Source organism: Haliotis rubra, unplaced genomic scaffold (genome assembly GCF_003918875.1).
Source record: "Haliotis rubra isolate DU_JTF1 unplaced genomic scaffold, ASM391887v1 Scf237, whole genome shotgun sequence".
In the NCBI taxonomy this organism is placed as follows: Eukaryota; Metazoa; Mollusca; class Gastropoda; order Lepetellida; family Haliotidae; genus Haliotis; species Haliotis rubra.
The window spans coordinates 1,401,212-1,418,665 of record NW_025766414.1 but is presented as its reverse complement, the minus strand read 5'-3'; the positions used below and the strand labels follow the sequence as shown (position 1 = coordinate 1,418,665).

The following is a 17,454-nucleotide window of genomic DNA, read 5'->3' as shown; positions in this document are numbered from 1 at the left end:
CCCCACTTAGAATTGGAAACGACTTTCAACAAGTCAAGTGCCTTTAGTCAGTGGAGTTGCCGTTCAATAGTACGCATATTTTTACCGCGACAAGAAATATTAAAATCATTCACAAAAAGTGATCCATCAATTGAATCAGTTAAAACCTTTGATAAACTGTTGATCCTGATCCTAAAGAGTGTGACATGATTCAACCAAATGTTTCAGTAGCTGATAATGGACATGAGCTTGCTCAAGCGCTGTGTGAGGACCATGGTGTTTATCAGCTTTTGTTAGAATTGAATGTGTAACCTTCCATTATCCTTAATAAGGAAAGGTGTACTGAACACTTGGCAAGACATTTAACCTTCCATTATCCTCAATAAGAAACACATTATGATATTCATATCTAACTGAATCTGTGAATTGTAAAGTGTTTTCCAAACAACGCAAGGTGCACTGGAAAAATGTCTCATTATATATTTTGAAATCAAAGCAAACTTGCATTCACGTAAATTAAGGCCATTTGGAAAGTTCATTTAGTGAACAAGAGAAAATCGACCTTCCACAAATAGTGTTAAACGAAATGTATTGCGTCGGATCAATAATAATGTAGTTGTATTACACATGTGCCCTCCTGAGAGCATCGTCATCTGACAAAGATATATTCTCTCACTGAAGGCTGTGTTACCGAAGTGATTCGAAATTGTGCCACATAATTCTTATTTTGTTGGATGGTCTTTCTTTGTGTGTGTGTTATTTCCTGTGTTTTCGTTTCAATACTGAAATCATGTGAATGTTCGCTTTTAAGAAAGGTAACTTTGTGGTGCTGTGCACAGATTCGTGAACATGTGAACTTCACAACAACTGATTATCTACTACAAAGTATCCAACATATATTTCCATCTTTACCAAAGGAGTATCAATGTTTCGATAGAATCATTAAATATCCAGGCTAAAATGTTAGACTTAGTTTTGTTCATTTATTCTAAATAGATAGAGTTTGAGCTTCAAAGTGGGTGCAATGTTTGCTGGTTTGTTCTTGAATGCTACCCAAGAAAGTGTCTTCACGACATCTTTCACAATCAGTGCTAATGTTGCTGTTGAGAAAATAAGGGTGGGAATATTTATGTTGTTTCATCAGGTAACCACATCGATGTTTCACTCACCTGATATAACCACTATATAGAGAACAAGCTTCAGAAATTGTATCAGTCAAATTGACGTGGAGGTTGCCTTTCGGGAAATAAAGCCATCCCTGTTTGTGACCTGAACTCCCATACTTTAACATAGGTTAAATCACCCATGAAATTGTTTTCGTTAGATAATCGAGACTGATTATACTCTGACACATCACTCACAAATCAAGAGAACAAAATAAATGAAAATAAACTCTTTGTTTGATTTTTGGCCCTACCCATAGAATCAATCAGCTTCCCTTTAACAGATTTTGTCTTCTATGGCCCATGAAATCGAGCCTGATTATTCTCTGGAGTTAACACATCACTCCAAAACCTAGAGAAATTAGAATTAGGTGGAAATACATAACGCCATTGTTTGAAGTCTGATGCTATGTAACCATTATAGATACTTACAAAAGCAAATGATTGTTTGAATATGCCTCCTACTCATCGAATCGATACCCTTTTAACAGACAATATGCAATCATGAAAAATATTCAGAGTAGACCTCTATTATCATGCATACTAATGGCTTATCAATCAGGGTTGCTGTCTGTATCGCGATGGTTAGGTCCTTATATAGACGGAAATTGGTAAAAGCCTTCTTGTGTGTTGGAACACATTGACCGTTATTCAGTAATATTGATCTACATTCTATCTTACAGGTATATAACGTTTACCTCTATAACCACTGATCATGCAACGGAAACGACGCACTAAGGATGGCTCTGACTGTATTCACACATGTCATCAGCATTGGTATTTTTACTACTATTCTAGTTCATATTCACGGAAACAGATCAGATGATCAAGGGAGACTTTTACAACACTTGCTAAATAACAACGAACCGCAACTGTTCCCAAGCAACGGAGTACTCTACATTAGTATTTTCTTTAGTCATTCACAAATAGTTGAACACGATGAACGGCGACAATCCATCACCACCAGTGGATGGTTCAGACTGCAGTGGATGGATGAAGCCTTGATGTGGAACGTCTCGGACTTTAACAACATAAAGAATATGACCCTGTCAAGCGATAGAGTCTGGACACCTGATGTACTGCTTGTAAATTCTGTTGCAGAAAGGACACTTTTTAATGAACACACTGCACCTGTATCTGTGGAACACACAGGATTAGTCACGTGGTACCACGGTGATATCTTCCAGAGCCATTGCGATTTTGATGTTGTATATTTTCCGTTTGATACTCAAAACTGCAGTCTTGTTTTGTCAACATGGGTCACACCATCGGATAGTATCCACTTCACGCCAGGTGCGCAGAAACCAGTGAAAATCTTGCTTTCGAGAATGGATTATGGCAGTTACAGGACATTTCAATATTTGCCTACGACACAGTCTTTCCATATCTCGTTGCAAACCTGACTATTAAGCGCCAACCATCATACTATGTTTTCAACTTGATCATCCCTATTGTGCTACTATCCATTCTCAGTTCCCTGGTGTTTGCTCTGCCAGCAGAGTATGGAGACAAAGTAGGTCTCTCCATGACCGTTCTACTCTCCTTCGGGGTCTTTCTCACTCAGATGACAAACAATATGCCCAAGACATCCCGTCAGACGTCCTACCTCACCATCTACTTGACCATCCTCCTCACCCTAAGCTCCATCCATGTGGTAATGTCGGTTGTTATCCTCAGAATGCATAGGCGACAAGGAGTGGTCCCGTTGTTGTTACAGAAATTAGTAATTTATTTGAAGTGTTGTCATTCAAATAAGGGACTGGCTCTTAATGTACACGAAAACCACATTGATGATGTGATTACAAAGAAGTGCACAGATGATCCAACCTGGAAGGATGTATCTTCCATGCTTGATGCAATGTGTCTGAGGGTATTCTTCTTCATCAACATCACATGTGGCGTCATCTTCTTTACTCTACTTACAATGTAAAGTTGACCGTTGTCTTTGTCACAGTCTCAGAGGTGAGGTGAAATATACTGAGTCAAAAAGAAACTTCACATTCTTTCTTCAGGGCACTATAAAAAGAACAAGAGATGGTAAGATGGTTAAATTGTTATTATTTCATTGCTGAGATCTGTGTGATGTACTCGATACACTGACAGTGCCATAATCAGTTCCATTAGGCTACACCGCCGTTCCAAAACATGGGTATACAGAATGTCAAGTAACAAGAATAAAAATGCGAAATTTCTCAGTTCAATATCGTGTATGGCCGCCCCGCGCATTCACCACTGCCAAACACCGTCTCCCTCATCGACTGCCTGATGCTTGTGAACACGTGGTTGGGGATTCTGCGCCATTGCTCTTGCAAGGCAGCGCCAAGTTCCTGCAAATTCTGAGGTTGGTTCCTAAGACCACGAAGCCTTCTCCCAAGTGCATCCCAAACGTGCTCTATTGGATTAAGGTCAGGGGACCTCGATGGCCAGTCCATGACGTTGATTCCAGCGTTTTGAAGGAAATTTCGTGTCAACATCGCGGTATGCGGCCGAGCATTATCATGCTGGAACTGTAGACCTGGGCCATGAGCCGCCATGAAAGGAACGAGTTCAGGGGTGAGCACCTGGTCGCGGTAAGCAGCAGCTGTGAGGTTTCCACGGATGACCAGAAGTCGGGAACGGTTGTTCCCACAGAAAGCACCCCACACCATGCAACTTCCGCCCCGAATCTGTCGACTTCCTGTACACAACATTGGGCATACCGTTCACGACGTCGTCTCCAGACTCTATGCCTGCCGTCCGCGAATCTGAGGGTAAACCTGGATTCATCGCTAAAGACGACTCGATTCCAGTCTCTGGGTCCATCGGAGGTGACGTTGGGCCCACAGCAGACGCTGACGTTGATGAAACGGCGTCAATATTGGCCCACGATATGGACGTCGAGAATGGAGATTGGCAGCCCGCAACCGATTTCGAATGGTCTGTGAGGACAGTCGACCTCTAAAACATCTCAGCCCTGGTTCGTGTAGCCGGCAGAAATCTGTCACGTAGGTGACGTAGGACGATTTGACGGTCTTCTGCTCGTGACGTCACACGTGGACGACCCGACCTTGGGCGATCAGAAGTGGTGCCAGTTTGTTGTAGACGACCTCGCAAGTCATACACAGTACGACGGCTGCATCCCATTGCTCTTGCGACGTCAATAACTGATCTTCCGCTTGCAACATGCCAACGGCACGTTCACGTTGCACATTTGACAATCGTGGCATTTCAAGTACCGTTAGAACTGTGGTTTAAAAGTGTTTTTTCAATTCTTGAGGCCAATGCAAACACGTGCATATGAAGAAAACTTCGATGCGAAGATCACGTGATCGACTGCACGTGCAAAACCTGATTTGGCACTAACGTCATTTGCACGACGAATGGATGGGTTTGAGTGGGTTTTGCTAACGTTTTTCTAGAGTCGAAAGATAGGGATCCCATTTCGGATACATAGATGTATCATCAGAGAAAAAAATTCATTATTTTTCAAATTACATTTTTGAATTTTGACTCATTTCTGGTCAAATGACGACGTGCATGCGTGTGCATGTGGCTGATTGTACTAGCCCAGTTTAAGCTGGTTTTATAGTGCCAGCTCGCTGACCGCAGTTAAGCATGGATATCCCACTCAGACACATTATACTGACTCCGAGCCGACCAGTCCTTGTTGTACCCTATTAATGCCGATCTCCAGGCAGGGGAACAACAAGTACCTTATTACAAGTAAAAGTACCTTTTTGGTGCATGTCGCGGCCAGGGATCGAAAAACGCGACATTCCGCTCTCCAGGCGGACGCACTAACCACTACACCACGGAGGCGGCACTCACAGTCATTATCCTCCGCCAGAACAAAATATGCTAATGTATGTTTTAGTTTGATGTGTTAAAGTAAAATAATTACGTTTGTAGTACATCAAATTTATTTAACATGGTTACGTTTCTAAGTCGGCTATTTCTGCATCAGATACTGCAATGTTTCACATTTGTAACAAGCTTGATTATTAGTTCTTGATCCTTAGACGGAGGCATGGCATGTGGGCACACAATTACCTGGCCTCTACTGACCACATTGCGCACTCTTTCTAATGTCCAGAAATATGTATTAAAACATACGAAGAAACATCAAGCGACATTCTTTGACTTTCAGAACGCGTTTCATTCACATAATTTGCTAAATTCAGGCCTGAGGAGTAAAATGTTACAAATCTTAACAAGTATGCATATAAATTTTACAGCATGTGTACGATTTGATGGTATGTTAAACTATTGTCCTCTTTGGTTCAAATAAGGCTGCTTATGACGTCCTATGGTGTTCTTTCATGTTCCACTGACCCGTGAAGGTCCAGGTTAGAATTGTTCTTCAGTAACCCATGCTTGTCGTAAGAGGCGACTCAACGGGATCGGGTGGTCAGGCTCGCTGACTGGGTTGACACTTGTCATCGTATCCCAATTGCGCAGATCGATGTTCATGCTGTTGATCCCTGGATTGCCTGGTCAAGACTCGATTGTTTACAGACCGCCGCCATATAGCTGGCGTAAAAACTAAAGTCACTCACTCACCATGCTTCATTGATGACAACGGTTTTGTTAGACAGGGATGTACGGTAATCAACTGTATGCAGGTGTTTTAGAATTATTCATGATGTTATGCTAATGATGTGTTACTAGACGCAAATACTGTGATATGGCTTCAAAGCAAATGTGGCTGTATTTAGGAAAACAAACCCATTCTAAAATCAGAGGCCAAAATCCAGTGATCCTGTTACTTACTACTGTATTCAAATTAACACCTGTTCGTGTTATGTGGTTTGATGCCGAAATGCATTCAATCCTCTTTATACAGCTCACAACTATAGGGATTTTACGAATCAACAGATTGTAACGAATGAACATTACACATTCAAGATGTGTCTGGTTTTGTTAACATTGGACGACTGTGTTCTCAAGTTGTGTTGTACGTCTAACGTGTATAGAGGATGAACTGCATATACTGTTTGTTGTACTATTTACACTGATTGAAGTGAAGATGTAACCGACATATGTTAAACATATGTCTAAGGATGGAAAACAATTATTTCATCACCATGCACTTTCTTCCCTGCCAGAATGATATACTGTTTCGTAGCCTCACTTCGTGAAATAGTTATATACGCCCATTTTCTTGCATTATTTGAATAGTTGTATGCAGCTTATCTACATAGCTGGGTTGTTCTCACTGATACTATATCTTTGTTCCCTTGTTTTGTATATGGGACAGACGCCTTTAGTACAATAAAACATCTTGATGTTAAACCCTTCAAACAATATACATGATAAGTGATAAACACATTGTTCTTTACCCTTATACATTTTATAATGCTCTTTTGAGCATTGGAGAAATGAATCACAATGTATATGTTCAAGAGTTCAATTCAAATTGGAATGAGCATAGATTAGAAGGTGCTTTTCAAGTTGCAAAGAAAATAAACGTAAATAATCTACAAACAACTTGATGTATATGTGTTTGATGTGGTATTATTTGGGTAGGTTCCGACAATGATATTCCGAACCAATGCGAGGGTATTCTGGAGTAGACGTTTGCTAACTTTGTGATCATATTGTCTTTCAACTGTATCACTGAAATAAATAAACACAAGTAGAACTGGTATATTTTGTAATCTGTTAATGACATTTAGAACAAATACATACAATGGGGGAAGTTATATGTGTCGACTTCTGTATCCTGAAGATAGCATTATGTTCCTCGTATCCATTCATTTACCTCATTTAAACCTGTTTTTGTTCCATGTATTCTGCTACATGCTATGTTATGAAACTACATCCACACAAACATTACAGGTGACTTTGTAAAACATAATTGAGTGTGTGAGTTAAGGTTTTAAGTCGGCAATATTTCAGCCTTATCGTGACTGAAAACAAATTTAATTTTATAATGAATATAGGTAAACTCTAAAAAGCCTGTCAACGGACAGAATACCACAGTTATGAATATAAAACTAGTATGTAAATATTTTAGATACAGAAGACAACACAATATATAAAAACAAGCTGTAGATTGCCAACAACTGAAGTACTGATTGGTCATCCGTGTGTTCCCACTGTCTGGGGTGCTGTTTCGGATGCCTGCATGAAGGGATTCTGTACATGCTGTCGCACAACATGGCGGTCTTGTCGTCTTGTGGTCACCCTTGGTCTGCAAGTACGAGGGCGATCATTTGTGGTGTTGGTGGCCCGGAAACGTTGCTGCAGCCTGTAGATGGTCCGATCATTGACCTGGAAGTGATTGGCAACGGCTTGTGCAGTGTGGCCAGCTTTAAGTCTTCCTAGCGCCTAGTTCCTCTGAGCTGTCGTGAGTCGCGGCATCCTGCTGACGTTGTAATGTGAATGTTTCAACCAGGTTTCGGGGTGCATTTTATAGGGCTGGTCCTTGTGAACAGCACATGCAGCATGAGTTGCATTAAAAACATGAAGAACACCGTACCATCACCGAGATCAGGTTGCGTTTTTGAGACCATTTCCTGGGTTCCATTCTGAGTTTGGGAAGGAATGTCTTTGCTCAGGTTAAGTTGTTGAACAAAAATGCTTGAAATACCATGTAATAACTTATGATATTACTTCTGACTATGTGTGAGAAGTTTTTGAATTACCAACTTACTGTGTTTTGTAACAAACGTAGTAAAATATTTCATTGTTGTAATAACACTGACATGTATATATATATTCGATGCAAAGGCGCCAGTTTATATTCGATTAGGTAGCATTATCAACTTTAGATTATGGAAAATAACTAGTTACAGCTCAGTAATCTTCAAATAAGTAAGTTAAATTATGTCTAATGTATTCGAGCTTGGATGTATAATTATTTTAGTTTATACATTATGTTTCATTATATGAAACATGGCAAAGAATAATGCCTAAAAAGTAAATTCAAACTATTCTGTTGTGTTTGAATTTTTTATATGTCCTTGAAATTTCGTATATTGTTTCCTACTTAATAGGAATTTGAAGAAAATATAATCTTCAGTATCCTCTAAACCATTACATCTAAGTCAATCAATGTGCATAAGAAGTATTTTAGTATCCATTCCCAATGAAGAGTGTCAGACATTTACCTCTGTAAAAACATCATAATCCCCTTTCTCGCCGACATGTGTTCATTTACCAAACGCTGTACAAGTCTATGATAATGATTAGCAATTGCTATCAAAACACTTTAAATACTTCTTCTGATTGACACTAAAGGTAGCATCACTCGTATGAAAAGCTAATATTTGCTCAGTACTACTAAATTGGTTGAAATAATAGGTACAGTGCGATTTTTTATAAGTTCAACACGCATGTGCGTCTCTCGCTGAATAAGAGGTGCTTTCTGTTGACGAATATATGTGGCTCTCGCTGTGAGAAACTGCCAATTACCTGCCCCATGAACACGTCACTCGCTGTGAGGAGCTGAGTAATGTGCCCCATAAATGCAGCTCTCGGCCTTAATGAGTCAGTACAGCCACAGAATAATCAGTGTCAAGTATATCCTAAAATTAATTTCTGTGAAGCCCATTTCTGGTGTCCCCCGCCGTGATATTGCAGGAATATAGCTGAAAGCGGCGTAAACTAAACTCACTAACTAAAACAAATTTCCTTCAGCGCTCAAGGCAGAGCAGTATTTGAGACTCTATGAAAGGCTTGCTAAAAATCAGGGATTCCACCACGTGTTTTGTAAAAAGATAACAAAGTGTACCAAGCCACACATTGTGTAGTGGTCATAAAACATATTTATCCATGACCATTATTCCAACTTAACGCTGTCCACGAATACACCATTCTGGCTCTTACACCAAAACCTATTTGATCATATTGACTTGTGGTAATAGTGACCTTCCAATGTGATTTTCAAAATGGACCCAATAGTATCCCAATTCTTGTGTGACTGGGCCTGTCTTCGAAAAGGTTTCAATATGAAATAAATGTGTTGCTGTAGACTCAAGTTTGTGCCTATAGGACCATGGAGTTTATCAGCTTTTGTTAGAATTAAGTATGTAACCTTCCATTACCCTTAATAAGAAAAAGTGTACTGAACACTTAGCAAGACATTGAACTATTTAACATTCCATTATCCTCAATACGAAACACATTATGATATTCATATCTAACTGAATCTGTGAATGGTAAAGTGTTTTCCAAACAACGCAAGGTGCACTGGAAAATACGTCTCATTATATATTTTGAAATCAAAGCAAACTTGCATTCACGTAAGTTAAGGCTTTTCGGAAAGTTCATTTAGTGAACAAGAGAAAATCGACCTTCCACAAATAGTGTTAAACGAAATGTATTGCGTCGGAAGAAGTTGTATTACACATATCCCCTTCGGGGAATATGTGAATATACGCTTTTAATTAAGGTAAATTTGTAGTGCTGCGAACAGATTCGTGAAGGTGTTTAACAAGGGTTAAAAAGACAACTTAACAACAACTGAATATCTTCTACAAAGTGTCAGTATTTCGACATGATCATTGAATATCCAGGCTAAAGGGTAATGTTACGTTTCTTTTTATTCATGTATTCTACATACAGCCAAACGTATATATAGAGTTTGAGCTTCAAGTGATTGTGATGTTTGTTGGTTTGTTTTTGAATGCTACCTAAGAAAATGTCTCATCATCTTTCAAACTAGGTGCCAGTGTTGCTGTTGAGAAAATACGGGTGAGAATATATATGTTGTTTCATCAGGTAACCACATCGATGCGTCACTCACCCGATACTGCCACTATATAGAGAACAAGTGCGTGAGTGAGTTAAAATTTAAAGTCACATCGGCAATATTTCAGCCATATCGTAACTAAAACAAGTTTCAAATTAACCATAAATACATGTAAATTATAAAAACATGTCATCGAAGGACAGTAAAACAGACTAGAATATCACAGTATCAAGAAATAAAACTAGCAACTCTCTCTAAAATTGTATTTTAAATTAGGACAATACAGTATAAAAATGGGCTATAGATTGCCAACAGCTGAAGGTAGATCACCATACCAGACTTACCATGGGGACTTACAGTGATTTTGCTACCTGCACGGACCCTAGTTGGATTTACACCATCCCTTCAGCCGCTGGCGATTGTAGGAAAGTTAAGCCATAATTTAATACAACGAATATGCTATGATTAAAAGTTCGGTAGGCGAAATTGACCTTGAAAGTTTTGGGACTTACGTACCCTCTCAGGAGGACAATAATTTTACTGTTCTTTAACCCCCTTTGAGCCTTTGAGGATACAACCACTAACAATCGAAGTTGATAATCTAAACTACCAATTATAAAACGTTATCTATTTACAAAACATCATCAAAATTCATTTAACAAATCTATCTCTTTTAAAAATCAATTATTAGATGATAATTAACATTATTAAAAATGTCCTTTACTGTATAGAGAACAAGCTTCAGAAATTGTACCAGTGAAATTGACGTGGAGGTTGCCTTTCGAGAAATAAAGTCATGCCTGTTTTTAAGCTGAACTCCCATACTTTAACATAGGTCAAATGACCCATGAATTCTTTTTCGTTAGAAAATCGAGACTGATTATACTCTCACACATCACTCACAAACCAAAAGAAAACGATAAGTGAAAACAGTTTACATCACTATTTGCATTCCGATACCATGGAAATTAAAGTTAATCATACAACCCAAATCTTTGTTTTATTATGGGATCTACTCATAGAATCAATAAGCTTCCCTTTTAACAGGTTTTTGTCTTCTATGGCCCATGAAATCGAGTCTGAAACACATAAAGAAACCCCGTGTTATTGCCATGCATACAAGTGGCTGACTCATCAGGGTTCCTCTCTGTATGGTTAGGTCTGCATATAGAAGAAAAACTGTAAACGGTTGTTTGTGGGATCGCACAAATAGAACCTTTAGCTGGTACTTAGAGTTATTCAGTGAAAATTGATCCACATTCTAACTTGCAGGTATATAATGTTTAACTCTATATCCACTGACCATCCAACGGAAGCGACACAATAAGGATGGCTCGGTCTGTATTCACACATGTCATCAGCACTTGTATTTTCACTGCTATTCTCATTCATATTCACGGAAACAGATCAGATGATCAAGGGAGACTTTGCCAACATTTGCTAAGTAACAGCAAACCACAACAGTTCCCAAGCAACAAGACTCTTTGAAAGTGGTCTGACTTAATTGCTATCAATTGTTACTGGTCTTAACGTTATTATCGATCGAATTTGGTCATCACGGATTCATTATTCAGTGAATATTGATCTACATTCTAACTTGCAGGTATATAATGTTTAACTCTACAACCATACACCATTAAACGAAAACGACGCCGTATTGATGGCTCTGGCTGTTTTCACAGGTGTCATCAGCAACAGTGTAATCTTCGAATGGCTCTTACAAGCAATACACATCAAAGTTTATATGTCTCGACTTCTCTGTTTTGTCGTTTTATGCAGCTATATCCACACATATAATACAATACTATCAACATGCAACTTCTCTCTCTCTTTTGATAATGCGTTCTTACAGTGAAATTTGGTTATGTTTTTTGCAGTTCTCGTCATACACTGAGCAGACAATTTCTGCACCTTCAACGAACAAGTTGGGATCTGCAAAATAATCAGTGTTGAGTATCTCTTGAAACAAATTCCCGTGAGCGTTCATGGCAGAGCAGTAGTTGAAACTCTATGAAAGGCTTACTGAAAATCAGTGATTATTCAAGTGATTAGAAAGGATAACAAAGTGTATTAAGTTACATATCGTGTAGTTGTCACAAAACATATTTATCCGTGACCATTATTCCAACGTTACGCTGTTCACGAATACACAATTCTGTTTCGTGCACCCAAAGCTAATTCATCACATCGAAATAACTTGTGGTAATAGTGACCTTCCAACGTGATTTTCAAAATGGATCCAATGGTACCCCAATACCCTGCTCACTTCGTTCCTTGTATTCCAACGCTATGTAAATTAAAGATAAGTATACAACGCAACTCTTTGTTTGATTATGCGTCCTACTTATGGAATCAATCAGCTTCCCTTTTCACAAATTTTGTCTTCTATGGCCCATGAAATGAGTTAAAATATTCTCTGTCGTTAACACATCTCTCAAAAACAATGAAATTAGAATTAAGTGGAAACACTTACGCCATTATTTGTAGTCTGGTGCAATATAACCATTATAGATACTTATATACGCAAATCATTGTTTGAATATGGGTCCTACTCATCGAATCGATAAGTTTCCCTTTTAACAGCCAAAATATAATCATAAAAAAAACATATTAAGTAAACCAGTATTTATTGCTATGCATACAAATGGCTCATCTATAAGGGTTGCACTCTGTATGACGACAATTAGGTCTTCATATAGAAGAAAAAACATAAAAGGTTTCTGGTGTGTTCTGGTACTTAGAGTGATTCAGTGAATATTTATCTACATTCTAACTTGCAGGTATATAATATTTAACTCAACAACCACTGAGAATCCAACGGATGGTAAGCACTAAGGATGGCTCTGACTGTATTCAAACGTGTTATCAGCATTGGTATTTTTACTACTATTCTCGTTCATGTTCACGGAAACAGATCAGATGATCAAGGGAGACTTTTACAACACTTGCTACCTAACAGCAAACCACAACAGTTCCCAAGCAACGAAGTACTCTACATAAGTATATTGTTTATGTATCCACAAATAGTTGAACAGGATGAACAGCGACAATCAATCACCACCAGTGGATGGTTCAGACTGCAGTGGATGGATGAAGCCTTGATGTGGAACGCCTCAGACTTCAACAACATTAAGAACATGACTCTGGCAAGTGATAGAGTTTGGACACCTGATGTACTGCTTCTCAATTCTGCTACAGGCAGGACGTTATTTAATCAACACACTGTACCTCTAGCTGTGGACCACACAGGAGTAGTCACATGGTACCACGGTGATATCTTCCAGAGCCATTGCGATTTTGATGTTGTATATTTTCCGTTTGATACTCAAAACTGCAGTCTTGTTTTGTCAACATGGGTCACACAATCGGATAGTATGCACTTCACGCCAGGTACACATAAATCCAATGTAAATATTGCTTTCGAGAATGGATTATGGCAATTACAGAACATTTCAATATTTGCCTACGAAACAGTCTATCCATATCTCATTGTAAACCTCACCATTAAGCGCCAACCATCATACTATGTTTTCAACTTGATCATCCCTATTGTGCTACTATCCATTCTCAGTTCCCTGGTGTTTGCTCTGCCAGCAGAGTATGGAGACAAAGTAGGTCTCTCCATGACCGTTCTACTCTCCTTTGGGGTCTTTCTCACTCAGATGACAAACAATATGCCCAAGACATCCCGTCAGACGTCCTACCTCACCATCTACCTGATCATCCTCCTCACCCTAAGCTCCATCCATGTGGTAATGTCCGTTGTTATCCTCAGAATACACAGGCGACAAGGTGTGGTCCCGTTGTTGTTGCAGAAATTAGTAATGTATTTGAAGTGTTGTCATTCAAATAAGAGACTGGATCTTCATGTTCATGAAAACCACATTGATGATGTGATTACAAAGAAGTGCACAGATGATGCAACCTGGAAGGATGTATCTTCCATGCTTGATGCAATGTGTCTGAGGGCATTCTTCTTCATCAACATCACATGTGGCGTCATCTTCTTCACCATCCTTACAAGAGCGTAAAGTTGGTCGTTGTCTTTGGTTGAAATGCAATAGTATATGTGTGTATTATTGTGACGATAGTTGATTACAATTAACTAAAACTTTCTAATAACTAATAATATGTGTTTTATAATATATATATATATATATATATATATATATATATATATATATATATATGTCTCTGTGTCTGTGTGTGTGTGTTAAATGATGCTATTAGTGCCTGCATTTATATTACTTAATTTCCTCAGCATGAACACAGTATGATAATGGATGTATTATTTTGATGTGTCAAAGTAAAACTGTTACGTTTTTATGCATACATTTAAACTTATTATATTACATCAAGTGACAGTCTTTGGTATTATTGTGTTCAACTGTAGTCACTTCCCATTCGTAATCGCCAAAATGTGATTCTTAAAGAAAATATCAATATGAAATGTCCACTATGTAATGAATTTACGGAGACTGTCCAACACCTTGTCAGTGGAGGCCCTTCTTTGGCACAAATAGCATATCTTATATGACATGATAACACGGCTCATTGCTTTTACTACCGTCTCCGACATGTCTGTGGCTGTGACTCCGAGGTCCATTTATGGTATGACCCTCAACATGTCCAGGGTGTCATTGAAAAAGATGCTTACAAACGTCTGTGGTATAGGCCCATATACAGCCTCAAAAGAATTCCTGCCAACAAACCTGATCTTGTCCTTTTTAATAAAGCCAATGAATTTATTTATATCATTGAATTTTCTGTCCCTTTTGGCAGCAGTGTGATTGGCAAGATTCAGGAAAAGCGATAAATATGCGAAGCTCGCCTTTGAAATGTCTCGCTTGCATCCCAAGTACACTGTCGTCAGGCTCCCCATTGTTCTCGGTGCCCTTGGTTTGGTACCTCCTGTACCTCCAGATCAGGAGAGTGCCCGGGTTCTCCACCGGAAGCACAGCCCCTTCTGACACTCTGGGTAATGCAGAAGGCTGCAGTGTTGGGGAGCCTTCATATTCTCCGGAAAGTTCTTGGTGGGTTCGACTAGGCAGTGTTTCCTGGGAATAGTGCCATTCGCTGTCTGGGCTGCGTGTAGAGGGGGCAAGGGCCTTGAGCTGATCATGAGCCTTACCAGCCTGATTGTGCCAGGATCACCCGAACCATCTCTGCTGCATTTTCATCTTTAATCTGTAAAACATAATAATAATATGTGCATTTCTGTAGCGCATCTATTCACACAATAGCATGTTCTGTGCGCTGCTCAGACAAACTGATTGTTAAAGAAATGTCTTTTGAAACAGATAAGTCTTTAGATTATTTTTTAAGGAAGGCACGGTTTCAACCATTTTTTAGGGATGCAGGCAGCTCATTCCATAAGGTTGAGGCAGCGTAGGCAAAGGATCTTTTACCAAATGTGACTGTCTTATACTTTGGAACTGTAAGGAGATGCTTGTGCTGAGATCGAAGAGATCTAGATGAGAGTATGTGTGCAGACGTTCTTGCAGGTAAGATGGAGCCAGATCGTGGAAGCACTTCTAAGCAGTCAGAAGAATTTTGAAGTCTATGCGAGGAGCTACAGGGAGCCAAACGAGGTCTTTCAGTAATGGCGTTATATGGTCAAACTTTGAAGATTTGAAGATAATTCTTGCAGCAGAGTTCTGAATGGCTTGAAGTATTTCTATCTGGTCTTTGTTGATATTAACAAAGCGGCTATTGCAGTAGTCTATTCTGGATAGAATCATCGCAACGGTAAGTTTGACAGTCGAATCTTTGTTGAGATATGGCCTGAGTTTTCCAATGTTACGTAGATGGTAATTAGCTGTCTGACATACACGTGTTACGTGGAGATTCATCATCAGCTGCTGGTCCAGCCAAACTCCAAGGTTTCGTACTGTTTCTGAGGGTTGAATGGCTGCACCTTCTATGTCCAGATGTCCTATATCACCACTGTATTTAATGAGTTTTTAGGGCCAAATAGAATGACTTCTGTCTTTCCCTGGTTTAGTTTGAGCATCCATTTCTTTACATCAGAGAAGCAGTGTTCCAGAACATGAGCTGAAGATTGGGCGTTAGGCGTTATGAATGAGACATAGAGTTGATTATCGTCAGCATACTGATGTTGATTCACATTGTGGTTGTTAGCGATAGTACTTAGTGACCCTGTGTAGAGTGAGAACAAAATGGGTCCTAGAACAGAACCTTGTGGAACACCACAATCGAGACTGAGTGTGGAGGATATGGAATTACGTACAGCTACAACTTGCGATCTGTCAGTAATGTATGAGGTCAGCCAAGTATGTACTGTGCCAGTCATTCCTAGGTCATGCCGAAGTGTGTTCAGCAGTATTCTGTGGTCCACTGTGTCGAATGCCGCAGAGAGGTCAAGTAGGACCTATAGGGTCATATTCTGGTTGTCCATTGCAGTGAGAATGTCGTTTGTCACTCTGAGTAAGTAAGGCTGTCTCCGTACTATGTCCTGTCCTGTAGGCAGACTGAAACTTCTCGAACATGCTGGTTCTGATAAGATGATCTTGTATACGGGCAGCAGCACCTTTTTCCAAAACTTTGGATAAGAACGAGATATTAGATGCTGGTCTGTCATTTTGTCAGAATGTTGCCATCAAGACCTTGTTTCTTCAGGTTGGGTTTCACAAGGGCACCCTTGTAGGAGGTTGGTAACTTGCCTGTAGATAAGGACAATTTGACTATTCTTGTGATGACCGGAAGTAGGAAATCAATACAGTCAATCAGCAGATGGGTTGGGATCGGATCGAATTCACAGTACTTAGGCTGCAGCTGCTTAATAAGCTTCGGCACTTCCTCATCTGAGAAAGGGGATAACTCTGTTAATTCTGGAACAGTATCATCTTTTCTTTCCTGATCAGGTAGTTAACCTTGTGTTTCTGTTGAACATAGAGCTGACGGTCGATTACAAGATTTGATTCTGCCATTTCTTTTCTAATTTCCTTCTGATTGTCTTTTCCTTTTAGCTCGTTAAGCCCGAAATTCTTGGTTTCTCATTTACCAGTTAGGATAATACCGTCCCAGATTTACCTGTAAGGCCACAGACTCAATGATCATATTACTTACCACTGTATTCAATCATGCACCTGTTCTACCTGGAGTTTGTTTTAAGCGTTATAATGTCAGAATACAGTCGATCCTTTCATACACCTCAGAACATTACACATACAAGATGTCAAATAATGGTTAACATTGGACGACAACGTTCTAAATTGAGCTCATTAAGATCGTGTCTTTTATGTCGTAAAAGTATAGAGAATGAATTACATACAGTGTTCGTTATAAGGTTTACACTTATTTTAGGGAAGCATATAGACCACAGGATAATTTGAATTCATGTAAATCTCTGTTGAAATCTAAGGATGGAAAAAAACATTGTTTCATCACTAAGCACTTTGCATGCAGTTTTGTGATTCGCTTCATGAAATAATTTTACGCCCATTTTCTTACATTACCTGCACAGATGTATGCAGCATATATGTATAGCTGAGTTGTTCTCACTGGTACTATATCTGCTTTTGTATATGCGATATATGTTGAACCCTTGGATAAATATTCTCGTCATACAATATGGAGATCAATCCAAATTAGAGTGTTCATAAATTAGAACCTGTT

The 17,454-nt window shown here is 39.2% G+C and overlaps 1 protein-coding gene across 1 annotated transcript; it reads left to right on the top strand.

The window, feature by feature from the left end:
* Positions 1-2,072: 2,072 nt before the first annotated feature.
* Positions 2,073-13,847, top strand: LOC124278439 (the record flags this gene model as incomplete). The annotated part of the gene is made up of 4 exons (XM_046714143.1): positions 2,073-2,190; positions 2,616-2,828; positions 13,388-13,568; positions 13,671-13,847. Coding segments are annotated over 4 exons (689 nt in total), but the record flags the coding sequence as incomplete, so codon positions are not given.
* Between the last annotated feature and the right edge of the window lie 3,607 nt (positions 13,848-17,454).